We start from the raw sequence: 17,401 nt of genomic DNA, 5'->3' as shown, positions 1-17,401 counted from the left end.
CTGGCACGAAGCACATGTACATTCTGAGGCCCAAGGAGTGCCTTAAATATTAAAAAGCAAGTGAGAGAACGTCAGTTACTCCAGAGCTATCTGTGACTCCCTTCTGCAAGGCATTGTGCACTCAGGCAGGCTGTAAAATTCAGTGGACAGCTGAATCTGTCCAAACAATGTCTAACCAGCTGGAAATACAAATTGTAAAGGTGAAATCCCGACCCCTTGAAATCAACAGCAAAACTACGATTGACTTTACTGAGGCTGGTATTTTACCCTAAGTGTTTACAACTGAGCTACATCATATTTGCAACATATTTAGGATTACAAATAGGAATGGTTCATAAACGATGCATTGAATCAGCCAAATCTGCTCCCATTGGCTCCAGTTCACTATTACCCTGCACCTTTACACCAGTGCAAAATGCTGATTTGGAAGTATTTTTATGTCCTCTTTACACTTGTGTAAATGACTAAACTGGGTGCAGGACAAAGGTGAACTGTGCCCATTGACTTCAGTGGGTGCGGGATCATGTCCATAATAAATGTTAGTTTGAGCTTTTGGACCTTTAGGGTTTTTTCCTGCACACCTTGCTCACACAAGTAATTCTCCTAGGCCCAGCTCCTGCAAAGTGCTGAGCCCCTTCTGCAAACCTGGAGGTTCAAGACCCAGAGCGTGTATTCTAACATTCGGACAATCTTTTAAACAACAAAGGATTTAATAGAACCAGTCAAGTTTCTTTTAGTCCGTTCTAATATTGTCAACCTGAAACTTTCAAAAATCATGAATCAGGCCCCCAAAATCATGAGATTGGCTTTAAAATCATAAAATGTAAAGAAACACTGGGCTCTGTTTATTTGCCTTCTGGTTTTTGAACCTTTAGAATGCACTTACATTACCTTTCTAAGGTTTTCTCTGCAGACGGCTAGCAACTTACTATTTTTTAATGAAAGCTGAGATTCTCACATAAACTCATGACTCCCGGAGCTAGGGCTTCATGATAAATAGCAAATAATAGGAGACGTATGATAAAAATCACTAGAGTTGGCAATGCTGCCCTTCTATTTCACAAGGTCTTTCTGGCTGCTCACAAGACACCCAACCATTCGTTAATACTCAGTTAACAATTCTTTTCCAACCACCTGTTTGTGGTTGCAAACAATTCTATTTGCACTTGGGTAAATTAGAAGGTGATTCATAAATAAATAGCCATGATGGAAAAAAGAGTCTTCTGTATTGCCCCCCCAGTAATGAACGAAAGACTCCCTACAAGGATACAGTGCTAGTTTCAGATGCAAGTCTATGTTTTCCAGGGTGGTCGTAGCTCATTTCTTGAGTAGTTCAAAAATGCAATTCAGAGTCAGAGTCTGCCACCCCGATGTTTAGTACTTTACCTCACAGACAGTCCCACTGAAATCAGTGGAAGTACTTGCAGTTTAAGGTACTATTCAATGCGAGGACGAGTAGCAGAGTCCAACCTAAACTGGTTATTCATGAGATAACTGAATGCTCTTTCTGCAGACATCTCCCTCTGAAAGACGAACTTCCATGAGGCCAATCAAAAGTCCGCTGGAGTCATTGGGACGCCTTATATTGACTTCAGTGGGTTTTGGATCATCCTCTGTATGTTTTAAAGCAATTACACAAATGGTTGCCATGAAAGTAAGGGCCCAACCATCAGCCTTTACTCACCTGAGACCTTGGTTTTAGCGAGAGTACCCTTAGCACAGACCGTGCAGTGGGATTCATTTGGGTGCTCTGGTGGATCCCTGTTGAAGTTAATAAGGCTCTGTACAGGTGCAAGGCCAACCCAGGCGGCCTGACTGCACGCTTGGGGCCCACCTGAGGAAGGGATCAGACCCAGACCCAGTTGTTTTAAAACCACTCTGTTGGAAAGTGTTTACTTAAAATGCTGAGACAAATAGTTCATTTTGCCCCTGTACTATGAAGAGTGGGACTGAAGGAAGAGGGACAGCTTTCAGGAGGGATCTAGTTAGGTGTGACACCAGAGGCTCCGGATTGTATGCTGGTGGCCCAGTGCTACCTGACAAACAGTGGCCTCTCTACGTGTAAACACTGGTCTCTATGCATGTTCAATAAAAGTCTTTCTCCTGCAACTCCGCCTGCCTGCTGCATCACTTAACAGCTAGCAAAACCACCACCAGCTCTTTCACCAGTTTCTGAGTCACCCATTCCTAGAGATGTAACCCGAGAATCTTCCCTCTGCCATATTCGGACACAGGCATTGGCAGATACTGTCAGAAAGGACATCTGTATCTTTAATAAAACAATCACTGCTACAATTTAACATCAAGAATTAACATCGGTTTCCAGTAGTGCCAACAATGTGCTAGGCCCTGTACAAAAACAAAGGAAGCTATGTTCTCCACCCTGAAATCACTCCGCTTGAATTCTTCATAAGACAAGTGTTTTTTTACACACGGATTTAACTGTATATTATATCTTTAAAAAGTAGGACAAAGCCATAGTATTTTTCTCTTTTTATTTTACAGTTCACAATTAGAAACCTATCGATAAATTAAACAGTTCACCCTTCTGTTTGGGAGTTTCAAAACAACCCCTCCTCTTCCTAGTCGTGTTGCCAATGCCACATCATTCTGGAAAGATGGCTCGAAGTGCAATCCATCTAGGTAAGTGTAAATGAGAGGCAGAGCAGCAGAACTAGCCATCTGTTTTCAAGCCCCTTAAAGGTTTGCACGTGTTTTAGGAAATCAGCCAAAGGTAGAAACTTAACTGGCAGTTAACTTAACTTAACTAAAAAATTTGGAATAGAAAATATACTGGACAGTTGGAAGCAAAATAATTTGAAAGACAACACATTATTTTATCAGTCTGAGAAGGTTACAAATGTAGAAAAGCATTTGAATGGGACTTTTAAAACCATGAGGCTGCCAGTTCATATTTTAAGGAACACTAGCAAACTGGAATGGCCCTTTTCATAGAATCATAGAATATCAGGATTGGAAGGGAGCTCAGGAAGTCGTCTAGCCCAACCCCCTGCTCAAAGCAGGACCAACCCCAACTAAATCATAGGAAGATACCTTAGGTAATGCTTTCTGAATTCAAAGCAGAATTATCAATTTAGGCCCTGATTAAGAAACACACTTAAGCATGTGCTTAACTTTAAGCGTGTGAGTATTCCCATTGACTTCAATGTTAAGCATGTGGTTAAATGCTTTGCTGGACAGGGGCAGCAGGTTTCCTATTTCTAAACATTAATTTGGCTCAGACTCCAAATATTGTCACCATTTCCAATATTTTCTTTTTATAACAACACATAAGAATGGCCCTACTGGGGCAGACCAAGGGTCCACCTAGCCCAGTGTTCTGTCTTCTGACAGTGGCCAATGCCAGATGCCCCAGAGGGAATGAACAGACCAGGTCATCATCAAGTGATCCATCCCCTGTCGCTCATTCCCAGCTTCTGGCAAACAGAGACTATCACAAATGTGGCACAAGTACATCTGTCAAAATGATGAGCTCCAGTTCCCAATGCATATAAATCCTTGGAAGAACACGAAGAGTTTTAAAGTTAAACCAAGCTGAATATCACAAGGGTGCTGTACAAAATCTGGGAGGGCAGCTTTCGAAAATGTCTCACTGCAATTATGCACTAATGCTGCGACCCTCCTTACCCCAGTGCCACAAATCTGAGCACAACAAGGGCTCCAGTATCTAGAAAAGCATGTGCCAATTGTCTTGAGCTCTGTTGGACTGTTGTTAGGGACAGCGTCTGTTAATCAAGGCTGCACTGGTGTCCCCTAATTCAGCACCCAGGGGAATGCTGCCCAAGCAACAACAACAAAAAAGGATGACCGGAATGCCGCCCCTGGAATTGTGCCACCCCAAGCACGTGCTTGCTTTGCTGGTACCTAGAGCTGGTCCTGGTTAAGTGGGACTTGAGTGGTGCATTTGCTTGTTTCATGTCCCCTGCACAGTGATGAATTTACCCTGCAATGAATTAAAAAGCCAAATCCAGAAACGGCTGAGTCAGCACTTGCCTTACCCAGGAGGGAGGGGGATGAGAAACCAGGAATGGAAAGAAAAAAAAAAATAATGAACACACTTTTAAAGAGAAAAAAAAGTTATATGTTTTTTCATTTATGCTAGCATTACTAATGTATGCATTACCAGCTATTCTGGCCATATCTGTCTACTGTTGCCAACTTTTGGCACAAGCAATTCTGTGTATCACAAGATGTAATTAATAATACTTAATAACAATACTTAGCACTTACATAGCGCTTTTCATATTCAAAGTGCTTTACAAAACAGATAATGAGTCCTCACAACACCCCTGTGAGGTAGGTAAGTATTATTATCCCCATTTTACAGATGGGGAAACTGAGGCAGAGAGGTTAAGTGACTTGCCCAAGGATAAAGAGGGAGTCAGAATTCAGGAGGTATTTGGCCTGATCCTGGTCTCTCGTACACTGATATAAACAAGGAGTAACACCCATAGATGGTGTAAAACTAGTGTACGTGAAGATATCAAAATCAAGTCCCCTGGCTCCCAGTCCTTGCTCAGGTCCCTTGACCAAATCTGCTCCACCTAATACAGCAGGTTCACCACCAGAAATGCTACAGGAAATTGAGAGCACAGCAGAAGTGAAATCAGAATCTTAAGGCAACACATATTAACAGCTCCACAATTGCATATCAGGTTGGAGTGCACACCTATGGCTCTTTTATACCATTCTAACGGAGCCTAAACATGGGAGCGAAAGTAGTTTCGCAACTGTAAGTGTAATCAGCTATGGGCCTTACTGTCCTCAGTCCTAAACCAGTGTAAATCAGGTGTAACTCAGCGGAATTACACCAGCATAAAACCGGTTATGAGAGCAGAATGAGGTTTTATGCAGAAGTCATGCATTCTGGACAGCTTCAGTATGGTTCACCCCTCTGTCTCTTCCCCCACAACTCCAAAAGAATCTGATCGTATACCATTTCACAGTTTCAACATTTCCAACTCACTAGCTTTCAGCAATCAGCATTTAAACAGCACCATACAGCATTTCTAAGACTGCGTCAATACTTCCAAAAAGTGTCATTGCATGCAAATATCAAACATACAAAAACATCAAGAATGCTACGAGATGGTACAAAGGATATATATGATCACAAGAAGACCGTACACAATTTTATCTTACTTTTATTAAAAAGACCAAACAACTCACTCATACTTTAACTATGCCACTTATACGTTAGATCGTCATTCCCTAACCTGTGGAAATTCAGGTGCGTATCCCTCCATCTATCTACCTATCTAGAAAGAGAGAGAAACGGCAATCACACAGAGATACTTCTTCAGATCTGTCAGGCACAATTCATGTAAACAGGAAAGGAGTATTCTTTACACTTCTTCTGGCACTGTGGGATACAATGGGGAAGGGGAGTCACATGCGCCATTACTGACAAGGAAAATTAGCTTTGAATAGATGCAAGAGGAACAGAAATTAGATTGACTGATACACAATATACACCAAAAATCTGAAGCATTATGTATGTTGAAAAAGGTGGACAGCGGATGTCTTGTCTATTGTTTTGACTTTAGAAGAGAGGACTGGTATTAAGACAAATCCTTTGTTCTAAGTACAAAGGAAATCTCCTTCCAATGCATTAGTATGTCACAGCTGAACAGGGAGGAGGTGGAAATCACATCTGCCAAATGAAGTAGTTGGGACACCTCCGACAATAATACTTAAAAAACAGAGAAGAAAGTGACAGGTCATGTGCCATTTAATTCATTGCAACAATTCAAAGAATGCACAACAGCAGAAAGGAATCAGCAACCAAGTGATGCTTTGAAGTTGGCAAATATCTCATGACGCTTCACCTGTGTCTGTCTGGAGCATCAGCAAACAAGATCCAAACAAACTAAACTAAAAACCCAAACCAATCATATACAGTATTCCACTGATTTGCTTCCCTGCAGTGTTTTCAAATTACATTTACAGTAACAGTGAGGGGGAGAGATACCCAAGACCAATAGTAATTTTTTTTACTGGCTCAGCACCAGCTCAGAGAGAGAAAATGAAAATTAATTCTTCAAATGCGATCCTTGGCATCCAATTAAAATGTTGTCAACCAGCAGATGAAACCCTAAACTGCTGGAGGGTGTGAAGGGGGATTGATGCATGGTGCTGCTTGCATTCCTCTTCATTTGCTATGAAATCTGCTCTGTAGGCCTCATCTGAATATCTCCGATCTGGAAAAGACCAATAGGTGATTTTACAGTAGCACTGAAGCCCATTTTAAAAGGTTCGCAGTGTGCTAAACAAACACGCTAAACATGAGTGAAACATAATAATGACAAACTGCAAATGAACACAATGCATATGACAAGATATAGATCCCTTCAGAGTTATTCAGCCACCAGTCATTAGGTTCTGTTAGTTTTTAATAACAGGTTTTTTTCTTTTAACCATGATTTTTTTCTTCTAACAGAATTACAGTGATTTTAATCTTAGTACACAGAAGAGAAAGAAGACAGCGTAAACTGATATTGGTTATAAATCCTCATGCTTCAGGGCATAAAGCAACTTCTACCGAATGAGAGTCAGGAAGGAACATTGCTCACAGCCAGGTTATTCTATAACCGCTTATAGCACAGATTCTTGCAACTTTCTCTGAAGCAAGTAGTGGCCACTGTCAGAGAGAGGACACTGGACTAAACGGGCCACTGTAATGATTCAGAAAGACCGCTCTTATATCCACATGTCTCATGCCCTGGCTTTACAGGAGCCCATGTAAAGATCTTGCTAGACATTTTTTTCATGTCCAAAGTCATCTGACATGTTTTCTTGCTTTCGTGGTATGGACTGATATCTACATGGGTCTCCACTCATTAATATTTTTTTCAGAGACTCTACAAATGTGGATTGTCGGGGGTTTGTCACTTCACATCAGCAAAGAGCTGAAATGCAGCAGAGAAGCGAACTATTTATTTATTTATTATATAGTGGGTGAAAAATATGTCTGGAAGCACAAAAGATTTGAAAACCCCTTTGGGACCCTCGATGAAGAGGCATAATGCGAGTACAAAATAGGTATCAGGCAGATTTCCTGAAGTGCTCAGCACCCAAAATCTGGCCATATAGCTGAGGAATGAGTGGAGTTTGTGCATAACACAAGTTATTTTCATGTCTGAGCCACAAATTCATTGTGATTTTAAAAGCAACTGAAAGTAAAAACTACTTCAAATGCAAATTTAATAGAGGCATAAAAGCAAGACAGCCAGGAGCAGAGGATCAGCTCTTCAGTGTCTAAGAACTATTGGATTTAGTTGTGGTGAGGTATTGGAAATTTGATACTTCACTCTGAATTCGCAGCTTGCAGGTGTCCTCACTGGTAACAGAACCTGTGCTCTTTAGCACTAAAAGCACAGGCTTCTGGAACTAAAGGAGCAGCAGCAGTAGTAGTCTGTTATCTTCTGTGTGGACCAGCCACTGGAGGGGAGCGGGTGCACCTAGGTGTCAGACCTGTTAACAGCCCATATGGCATCTTTGGGTGAAGTACTCAGTACACCTTGGGAAGAGCTGAGGGACAGGAAGGATGGTTCAGTGGGTAGAATGCTAGCCCTGTAGGACACCTGCATTCAATTCCTGCTCCGCCACACGCATCCTCTGTGACCCTGGGTACTTAGCAAGATTGGGCCCTAAATTGGTGACTGGTAGAATCTGATCTAACCCCAAGAATGTCAGCAGGACATCAGGCGATTCAGTTCAGAAGGGGCAAGAGATGTCCATGTTCCTTCCATTTTATCTAGGTTCTAGAAGGAGTCCCAGATAACTTTTCTCTGGGGGCAGGAACTTTTTATCTTGTAGACGTACAGTCTTTAGCGGTTGGATCCTTGCAGTTTCAATGTTGCCATAAGGTACATGTAAACGAAAATGATCAATGTTAATCCCTAGGCCATGCTCTTCTGAGCTCACAGCTGATATGGAGACTACAACGCTGATTAACAGATGTCAGATCTGCAAAATTCCCCTTTACTCTTTCAGTTACACCCAACAGAGATGTTATTTTACATGAGCTGCAACTTACCTGTACATGAGGTGGAGCGCTTAGTACATATATGACAGCATTGGCCATATCTTCAGCTTTTAGACACTGGAAAGACAGAACCAATATTAGCCAAGACAAAGGATTACTTAGGAAAATATAACAGTAAAATTGCTCAGTTTTTAACAAACAACACTTAGTGCATTTCAAAAAGAAAAACAGACATGGGGAAAACGGCATAAACAATTTAACAAGGGAAGTGGATTGTTTTTATTTTTGCCTCGGCTATTATTAATATTACTATTCCAACAGTGCTTTGATGCATCAGCTGAGATTAGGCCCCCAGTGTGCTAGGTGCTGTACAAAAACATAGTGAGATAGGCGCTGTCCCAAAGAGCTTACAATCTAAATAGATGAGGCAGGCAAGACTCAGAAGGGAAACAGAAGCAGAGAGAGAAAGTGACTTGCCCAAGGTCACGCAGCAGGGCAGCAGAAGAACAGAAACTAGAACCTCGTTTTCCTGACTTCTAGTACCGTGTGCTCTCCACTACACCACTCTGCCACTCCTAGGAAGTGTCTTTCACCTTTCCGGACCTCAGACACTATCCCTATGAGACATATTGCAAATACGTCTAGCAGATTTTCAGCCAGTGGCATAGTCATAATTTAATGCCTGCAAAGATGATTTTACCAGAGCAATAGATTTTCAGAACTGGGCTGTTTGCTAAGGAAAAATATATACTCTTCTCTCCCTGCCTTAGTCAGCGGCAGACTATTCAGTATCAAAGTTAAACATACTCTATGCACATCACTCACTTGTGCTGGCTTTTATGTTCCATACTGTGTATAAACAAAAAAGGTACCATGATCTAACCTGCATAACTAGTGAGTTTGGGATGTGCAGAGAGAGTTTTCAAGCTGCCAAGGGAGACCTGCTCCCTAGGTTAGGCAAATTGTGATCACACACAATAGATTCTGGCAGGCTCAGGTTGGGTTTTAAGCTTGTTTTAATGGGATCTGTTTTATTTAGACACTTTCTTAATATATTTACAACCCAAAAGGCTGATCAGAATAAAACTCCCAGTATAGTCATTGTGTTAAAGATAAAGGGACAAGTCCCAGGGTGTGTCCAAAAACATCTGGCCCAATAAGCAAAGGATAGCAGCAGCAGCAGAAACCACACATGGGAAAATCACCCTGGCAAGACTCCTCATTTCCCCCCTTTGAAAGGAGGTTTTGGGGTGAGCAAGGGATGTGGCCTGTGACAATGTGCATTACACAGATCCACTGGGCCAAAATCCTGCATAGGGTGGGGAGGAGAAGAATCAGACCATATCTGATACTCTTATCCTTGGCCTGGATTACAGCTCATGGCTTTACTTAGGGTCAGACCAATCAGTTGGGTTGAAGATTCCATCCCTCAGCCCCGATGTACTTCCTCACAGACCTAAACTTTCTGCCCTTTACCCAGGATGGAGACCTACATTCTGCTTTTGTAGTGGGGAAGAGGGGGCAATGTAACTAGGAGAGATATGGAAAAGCAACCTTTTAAGAGAAAGCTAGGGGTTTTATGAGGAATGGGGTGACACTCCAGACTTCATGGACAAACTGCGTAATAATTAGGAACATTAAAATTTCCAGACTGGATCAGTCCAGTGACCCATTCAGTCCAGTGACCCATCTCCATACTGATGAGTACCAGCCATTTCAGAGGAAGGTACAAGAACCCTGCATTTGTCAATTAAGGGATAATCTGCTCCCTCGGAAGGTTCCTTCCTGACCTCCATTAGTTTGAGGCTGGCTTGTGTCCTGAAGCATGAGGGTTTATATTCCTCCTACAGCACTTCATTAAATAAATCAGATTTAAGATGAGCTCCGAAGGCAAGATGCTTAGTTTTTAAAAAATATTTTAAACCAACATCTCTACAAGAAGCTGGTTAGAGTCTGAATTTCCAAAACCGCAAGGTCGAACTTTCAGAAAGTGTAGTAGCTAATGGAGTACACATTCTCTCCAATAAGACACAAGTCACTTAAACCCACACAATGTTAAAAATTGGTTGATCTTTATACTTGGATGTTCTTCTTGTAAATAAGAAAATTTTAAAAAAAGACTGAGACATATTAAAATCTACAAGGTATATGTGGAGGTCAGTGGTTCAGTCTGAAGAGTCCAATCCTGCTGAGAACCTCCTAATGGGTCCTGAGTCCCTTCACCTCCCATTGATTTCAATGAGAGTTGAGGGTGCTGAGCATTTTTCAGGAAGTGCTCAGTGACATGCAGACTTGGGGTCCTAAAAGATTATTAGTTAGAGAGAGATAATTAGCCATGCAATCAGTGTAAATGTACTCTGCATTAGTTTCTCAGTTCCCTACCCTAATGCTCTCGTAGGTTGCAGCAGCTCTTTCTGGATCATTATCGTGAAGTTTAAAAGCAAATCCAGTTTCCACCAGTCCTGGAGATATACACTGGAAAAGAACAGAGCACATCCTAATGGGATCTGTAACTCCCCTTTCATTTAAAAAAAAAAAAAAAAAGACAACTATGTTAAGAGAATAGATATTGACTTAAAGATCACTGAAGGGTATTACCATGGGGACCTCTGATAGATATCCCCTACCCCACAAAGAGAAGGTTCAGCACAGCAAATAACAAAATAACTTGCAACACAGTATAACTGCTGAATAAAATACCTTTGAGAGCCAAGCTTACTAAACAGTTCGAGCAAAGCTACTATCTGACTGGTATTATCCATTTTTAATACATTTCCCCTGCTTCCTCAGTAAGTTACTGCAGCTCAAAAAAGGCTATTCTCCCAACAGAATCCATATCTCCTGTCTCTTGGTCTGGTTCCCCATCCCTTTCTCAGAAGGGAAACTGAGGCACAGAAGGGCTAAGTGACTCGCCTGAGGTCATTCAGTGAGTTAGGGACAAAGTCAGCAGTAGAACACAGGTCTCATGACTCCCAGTGCGAGGCCTTGTCCATTCACATTTCTATACTTACGTCTATACTCACGTTATCACTTCACTAACATGAATTAAGCCTCCTCAGACCCTGGTGAGGTAGATAAGAATTATTAACCCCATTTTACAGATGAGGGACCTATGGCATAGATAGGTTAAATTTCTACAAGCATCCTTAATTTTGGTTGCCTCAACTTTTGGGTGTTTAACTTGGACAAATTAGGTGCTGATTTTCAGTGTGTGGTATTCTGAAAACTGTTAAATCTGTACGCTGTCACTTTTAATTTCAGGGATTTTTCCTGGTCCTTCTTGCAGGTTAGGGAGGTTGGTAGGGGATCATGTGATATGAGTCTAACAGCAGTCAGTCAGCATTCAGCTTAGAGTAAGGTTGGGTGAGTTGTGCCGCTCTGTTTTAGGGAGCAGTCTGCTTTCTCGCTCTCTGTTTATTTGCGGCTCTTACGTGTTATTCTGAATTCTAAGAAATAAAGCAGTGTTACATGGCAACCTTGTGGTAACAGTTTTTATGTTTTTATCTAACTTCTCTCGGTGTGTGCCACGAAACATAACACAGTGGTTCTGAGAGCCTGTATGTTTGAGTAGTAGGTTCTCAACGTCCCTTGAAAATCAGGCCTGAGATATCTCAAGTTTGGGTGCCCAGAAGTTGAGGCACACAGCAAGTCAGAGGCAGAGCCAGGAACAGGTCTTCAGCCCTCTGGTTTAGGAGTGCTACCCTCGCCCTCAAAAACATGACTCAAAAGATAAAACTTCCGACACACATCACGAGCGAGCATTCCACTGTTCATTACAACAGCCGAGAGAAAAACCACTCACTGTAGCTCGTATATGAGTCTTGGCTTCCCTAAGTTCTTGTCTTAGCCCCTCCGTCAATGCTGTAACCGCGTACTTGGTGGCACTGTAAAAATGAACAACTGACTGGGGCACGACACTGTGACCGTTCATGCTGAGAAGAGAACAGAAAGAAAGGGGGTGATGGGGGGGAGAGCAGGGAACAGCCTGAGAAGTCCCAAACAGGAACCAGCACCCCAAAGAGGGATGGGGGGAAAACAACCTACCTATCCGACATGGATGAGTACATATGGAATTTCCCCCTTTCCCGCTAATGGGCTGTGAATAGTGGAGGAGCATAGTCAACTATAAAATGAAATGGGGGGAATCATGTACGCTGAGATTTTTTTTTTTCTTTTAACACCATTGATTTCTAGAACTAGTTGAAAAGTTCGGAATTTTTTTTTTTGAAGGGGTGGGGGCAACATTTTTATGACAATCTTTCTGGCTTTTGACAGGAGTGGTCAGAATGTTGAAAACATTTGAAATTTTCAATGAAAATGTTCCAAGTTTTTAACCAGCTCTACTGAAGTTCCCCAAAACAAATTAAAAAGAAAGTTCAGACCCATCCCAAAGACCGAGCTCCTAGGGCTTCAATATGGGATAACACTAAGGCTCTGTCTACACTGGGAGCGTTAACCAGAGGTAGCTGGTCAGTGGTGTAGCCACACCAGAGAGTCAACAAGAAAAAAAAAAGCTAAAAGCTGTGATTTGTACTGGTGCTATATGGCTGGATAGACACCAATGGTTGTAACCACGAAAAATCTCCAGTAAACAAAGCCCGAGTTTATTAGAAGGTGAGAGGAAAGTTTGTAATTGTAGGTACAAACAGAATAGGACAACATACAGGGCCCAGCATCAGTTGAAGTCAATATTAGTACCAGACATGGGATTGTATCATGCCAGTGCAGAGGGCCAATGAAATGTGTAAACCCTACATCGTGGCTGTGAATGGAGTCCCCCTTCCCAGACGGCTTCTCCATGCTACCCCTACATTTGCCAGCTCAGTGGGCAGCGAAGAGTCTGGGCCAGGGAAGAGACCAGAAGATCCATGTGTTTGTGTAGATTCTTAAGTGGGTCAGCTGTTGTCTCTGCCTGTACCTTGGTCCCGGGCTAGAGGAGTGAATTTCATCTTCCCAAACCCAAAACTTCACCCACACAGAGCTCCATCATTCAGGCTTTACATGAATGAATGTTGTCCATGAACTGCCAGCGTGGGCGCCTGGGAGAGAAGAGGGCTCATTGATAGCCTGTGTCCCGATACCGCGTGCACAGAGGCACAAGCAGCAGCCTTATCTGGAAAAGGAGAAGCTGTGAAGTGCTACAGTACAGGCCCATTACTAGAGCATGGAACAATGTGGGACTAGTCAGCAACACATACTGGCAACCTGCTGCATGAATCTTTGGTATCAAAAACAGAAAGGCCCAAAAACACAGATGCACAGAAAAACCCCCAGTGAGATACAGAGACTTCCAGAGACAAGCAGCAGGGGAGACAGGGATGGATAGCTTTGCACTGTAAAGCAACAAAAGAAAACAGCGAAGAAAGCCAACCCACAGCAAATTAGGGTTATTTTCAGTGACAGCCACAATCCAGTCTCTCACCTGTTAATGTTAATAATGTGGCCATCATCAATGTTTCTCTCCTTCATGGACCGATAGACCTCCCGGGTGCAGATACTTACGGCCATAACGTTGACCTGAAATAGCAGGGAAAAAATGAAGATTAAAGCCCATTGCAGTGATCAGGGATTTCATGCTCATCCTTGTATGCTTGGGTTAAACTCTGCCTTGACTTACACCCCATGTAACCACACTGCAGCCAAAGAAATGGGTTTTGCTTAAATATACTAACACGCACTTTAAAACAGGTCATGGAGGGAAATGTGGCTGGAACTAGCGTTGGTGACTTGCAAAGAATCCACAGCCACCTGGGACTTCACAGTTCTCACTACAATTCAACCACTACCATTCAGAACTTAGCAGGATAGAAGTCTGATCCTTCAGCTTCAAAGCACAGGTTCTTACAACTTGAGATAAAAAAGACCCGCCATTAGCTGTCACCAGTATAGGTCCTCAGATAAATGCCAGGCAGTTCTGATTCCACCCTGTAGAGTGCAGTGGTGATATATACACCCTAGCCAGTTCGTTACAGTATCTATTGGACTTGTAAAGTTTGATACCATAACAACAACATCATTCATTTTAGGGGATTAAATTCTCTAGGCTTTGTCTCAGCCAGTATGAATTTGATTTAATTGTTTTAAAACAAAGTGAGAGGAAACTCGTGTTTGGTTGGTTTTGAGTTACGGGAAAGTGAAAACTATGTTTTCTCATTGTGAGTTCTTTGAGGCAGGGACTGACTTTTTATTCTGTGTTTGTATGACACCTAGCACAGTGGGATCCTGGTTCATGACTGGAGCTCCTCACGGCTACCACAATAAAAATAAATAAATTAAATAATAATAATAAATAATAATAGTAAAAAAAATTTTTTTTTTACTACACATTGGCTGAGCATATAAACACTACCTGGGCATTTAGCCAGCACAATGCCATCACACTGGGAACTTGAGGCTAAGATCCCCACATACCAGGTTAAAAATTTACCTTGGTTATGTGGGAGGTCTCTAGAGGTCTCACCAAAGTTGCCCTGTATTCCAGGGCTGGAGTAAAGCCCAGAATAGGCAGGGTATTTCAAATCTATTTGATTTCACAGTTAGTAAGGTCAAGGAAGTGTGAATGGATTGTTTCAATCCAAATCTTAAACAAACAACCAAAAAAAAAAAACCTTTGCGATACAGATCTTGGCTTTTAGTAGCACAAAAAGCCTCCATGAACACCAGTGCTGCTCCCCGTGAAGCCGTAAAGTTGTGAGTATAATGGCCTCAGATTCTTATCTGATGTAAATCAGCATTATTCCACTGAAGTCAATGGAGCCGTGCCAGCTTACATTAGCTGGGGATCTGGCAGCTTGCCTCTCTATTAGGCTATTTGAAGGAGCAAGGACAGGGGGGCCGGGGGGACATTTCTGCACTGTTTAATGTAGAGAGCTAAAATCATCATGATCTTGCAACACAGAGCGCTTTACAACATGCAGTTACGTTTGGGGAGGATGCCAAAAGTTAACGTTTTACCATCAGGAAAAAAAAACAAAAACCCCACCCACCACATTACGAATCTTATTAACGGCGCTACTTTAGTGACAAGTGTAGGGAAATCTATCCGTAGCATCAAAGAGCCTCCACGCCTCAGCTGGACAAAGGTGAAGAAGCAGCTGCCAGGATTCATTTTGCTTGTCCTGAGGCTCGCAATCATCTCAAGTAGTCGAAGCCTCTCCAGGAGAACGTGTTAGATCTACTGGCAAAATCTGCCAGCGTCAGAGCTACCCGTTTCAGGGGCCTCTGTGAAAATGTGCCTTACACGGTACTGTATTGTCGCTTTGCATACACGCACAGCAGAGGTATAGTCAAACAAACTGCAAAAAGCACCCCCGGTCAATGAAGAACTGTCAAAAGACCCAGAGAGCCAGGACTTTTCACCCAACCCTGCACCATGCAAGAGTTACTGAATATGGTAGTATGCATACTAGTATCTTTTGCCTCTGGGCTGGAACGTAGCCCACATGGAGTGGATGGAAGGTTCTGCTTGAATTCGTGACTGTAAAGGTCAGTGGGTAAAACGTGAAGGAGCTGTTCAAAGATTACTGTGTAAAATAAGGTGTGTACACAGCACAGGACTCCAGATGCTCCTGAGCAGAATGTAGAAGGCTGAGCAGACTTTAGTCCGGTCTCATTTAGAGCACAATATTATAAACAAGCTGGGAGAATAGAGGGGAGAATGGAAATCTCATAAACCGGAGGAAAGGAGATGGAAGATTTTTAAGAGCAGGTTAGATACACACTTATCAGGGATGGTCTAGATAACACTTAGTCCTGCTTTGAGTGCAGGGGACTGGACTAGATGACCTCTCAAGGTCCCTTCCAGTCCTACTATTCTACGAAAAGAGAGGAAGGATAGTCCTGTGGTGAAAGCACCATACTGGGGCCCAGGCACTCAAAGGTATCTAGGTTCCTATTTCAGTGAGAGTTAGGCACCTAAATACCTTTGAGAAATTGAACCTGAGTCTTTGGGCTGGTGTGGATGGGCATGACAGGTGGGACTACAGCCCTGCCTCCTAACCCTTTCCCTTTGGAGGAGCTTAGCCCTGAGTGTCCCCTATACAGCTAAGGCTATAACTATGACCCACCTCTGCACTGAGGATGCAGGCTCTTTGCATCCTCCCCCACTTGGGCACCCTTGCAGGGGGCAGCCATAAATCACGCCATTAAAGTTTCAAGGCCTACCAGACATTGCACAAGGTGGTGGCTCTTGCGGAATTTGAAAGCCTAGATCTCTGATTTGGTGTTAAACGTTAACCTTTGGTTATCTGTTTTCTGGGCATAAACCTGGCTGCTGGAAGCCTCTCTGTGCCAGGAGATGCAGGGATTGTTCTCCAGGTATGGTGTGTGTGCACTCCTATCCCAAAGCCACCACCTTGTGATAATGCAGAGCCATCCCATGACTCGTTGGGCGTTGAGATTTGGGGTGAGATTTTCAAAACCCCACTGGGTTTTATATCCCTAAATCATATAAGTGCTTTTGAACCCTTCCCCCCACCCCCACCCCCAGTTCACACCCTAGCCGGGAGCTGCATTGTACATGTGGAGACGAGCCATGCTGAGGAAGCAAACATTGTTTTCATTCTGCCTGTGATTTTATGAGCTAGATCTTTAACTGGTGTAAAATCGGCACAGCTCCATCAAAGTGAACAGAGCAACGCTGATTAACACCAGCTGAGGACCTGCTCCAATACATGTAAAACCTTTCCTATTTTTGATCAGAGGGATTGTTGCCTTTGATCCACCTTGCCTGGGATCAGCCAGTTCTCATTTCTGACCTTTTCAATTTCTCCGCTACTTTCTGGCTCTACCTGGAGTGATTCAAAGAAAGAAACTCAATAAAGAGATATTGGAAAAGTTGGTAATTTGCTGGGAGTCCCAAAATAGAATCAGCTGAGCAATATACCTACCAATATACCTCTCCTCTCTCAGCAATGGATTGGCAAGAGGCCATTTTTCTGCCCATCCAGCTGGAGACAAAGTACCTTAATAGGAAACAGAATCAGGGGGAAATTCAGACAAAACCATGCTGTAATACCAGCCAAATCGGAGGTCCTTCTCGAGATTCTGGCCAATGTCAATGGGAGTGCATCCGACCAAGGACTGATAAAAATCTCAGGGTTTGTTTCCCAGTTGCTCCATTCTTGCACTTAGGGGAAGGGCACAAGGGTGGCTTTAAACCACCTTTGTAAGCCCCATATGCTGGGGTCCTGCAGGAGCCTGGCTAGCCCCTGCCTTGAGACTGCTCGAATGTAGCCCTCTGTGAGCCCCGGGACACAAAGAATAGCCGTAATGCAGTATGCATCCGTGATGCCCCCGACGTCCCCCTACACCAGGGGCTGGAGCCAGGGGCTCTCTCCACACCATTCAAAGGAGCTCCTCTGTACAAGGGGCATTTTGTGGATACTTTCAGGC

At 43.0% G+C, this 17,401-nt stretch overlaps 1 protein-coding gene across 1 annotated transcript in view; it reads right to left on the bottom strand.

The window, feature by feature from the left end:
* Positions 1-2,481: 2,481 nt before the first annotated feature.
* Positions 2,482-17,401, bottom strand: part of DHRS11 (dehydrogenase/reductase 11) — a 66,425-nt gene continuing 51,505 nt past the window's right edge. The window contains exons 3-7 of the mRNA XM_073315525.1: positions 13,431-13,525; positions 11,811-11,940; positions 10,391-10,483; positions 8,060-8,125; positions 2,482-6,221 (exon numbers count right to left, since the gene is read on the bottom strand). Coding sequence (XP_073171626.1) covers positions 6,180-6,221; positions 8,060-8,125; positions 10,391-10,483; positions 11,811-11,940; positions 13,431-13,525 — 426 coding nt within the window. The 3' untranslated portion in view covers positions 2,482-6,179. The remainder of the gene's footprint in view (positions 6,222-8,059; positions 8,126-10,390; positions 10,484-11,810; positions 11,941-13,430; positions 13,526-17,401) is intronic.

This window comes from Lepidochelys kempii, chromosome 17, assembly GCF_965140265.1.
Source record: "Lepidochelys kempii isolate rLepKem1 chromosome 17, rLepKem1.hap2, whole genome shotgun sequence".
In the NCBI taxonomy this organism is placed as follows: Eukaryota; Metazoa; Chordata; order Testudines; family Cheloniidae; genus Lepidochelys; species Lepidochelys kempii.
The sequence above is the reverse complement of the archived record's forward strand: the minus strand, read 5'-3'. Positions and strand labels throughout refer to the sequence as shown.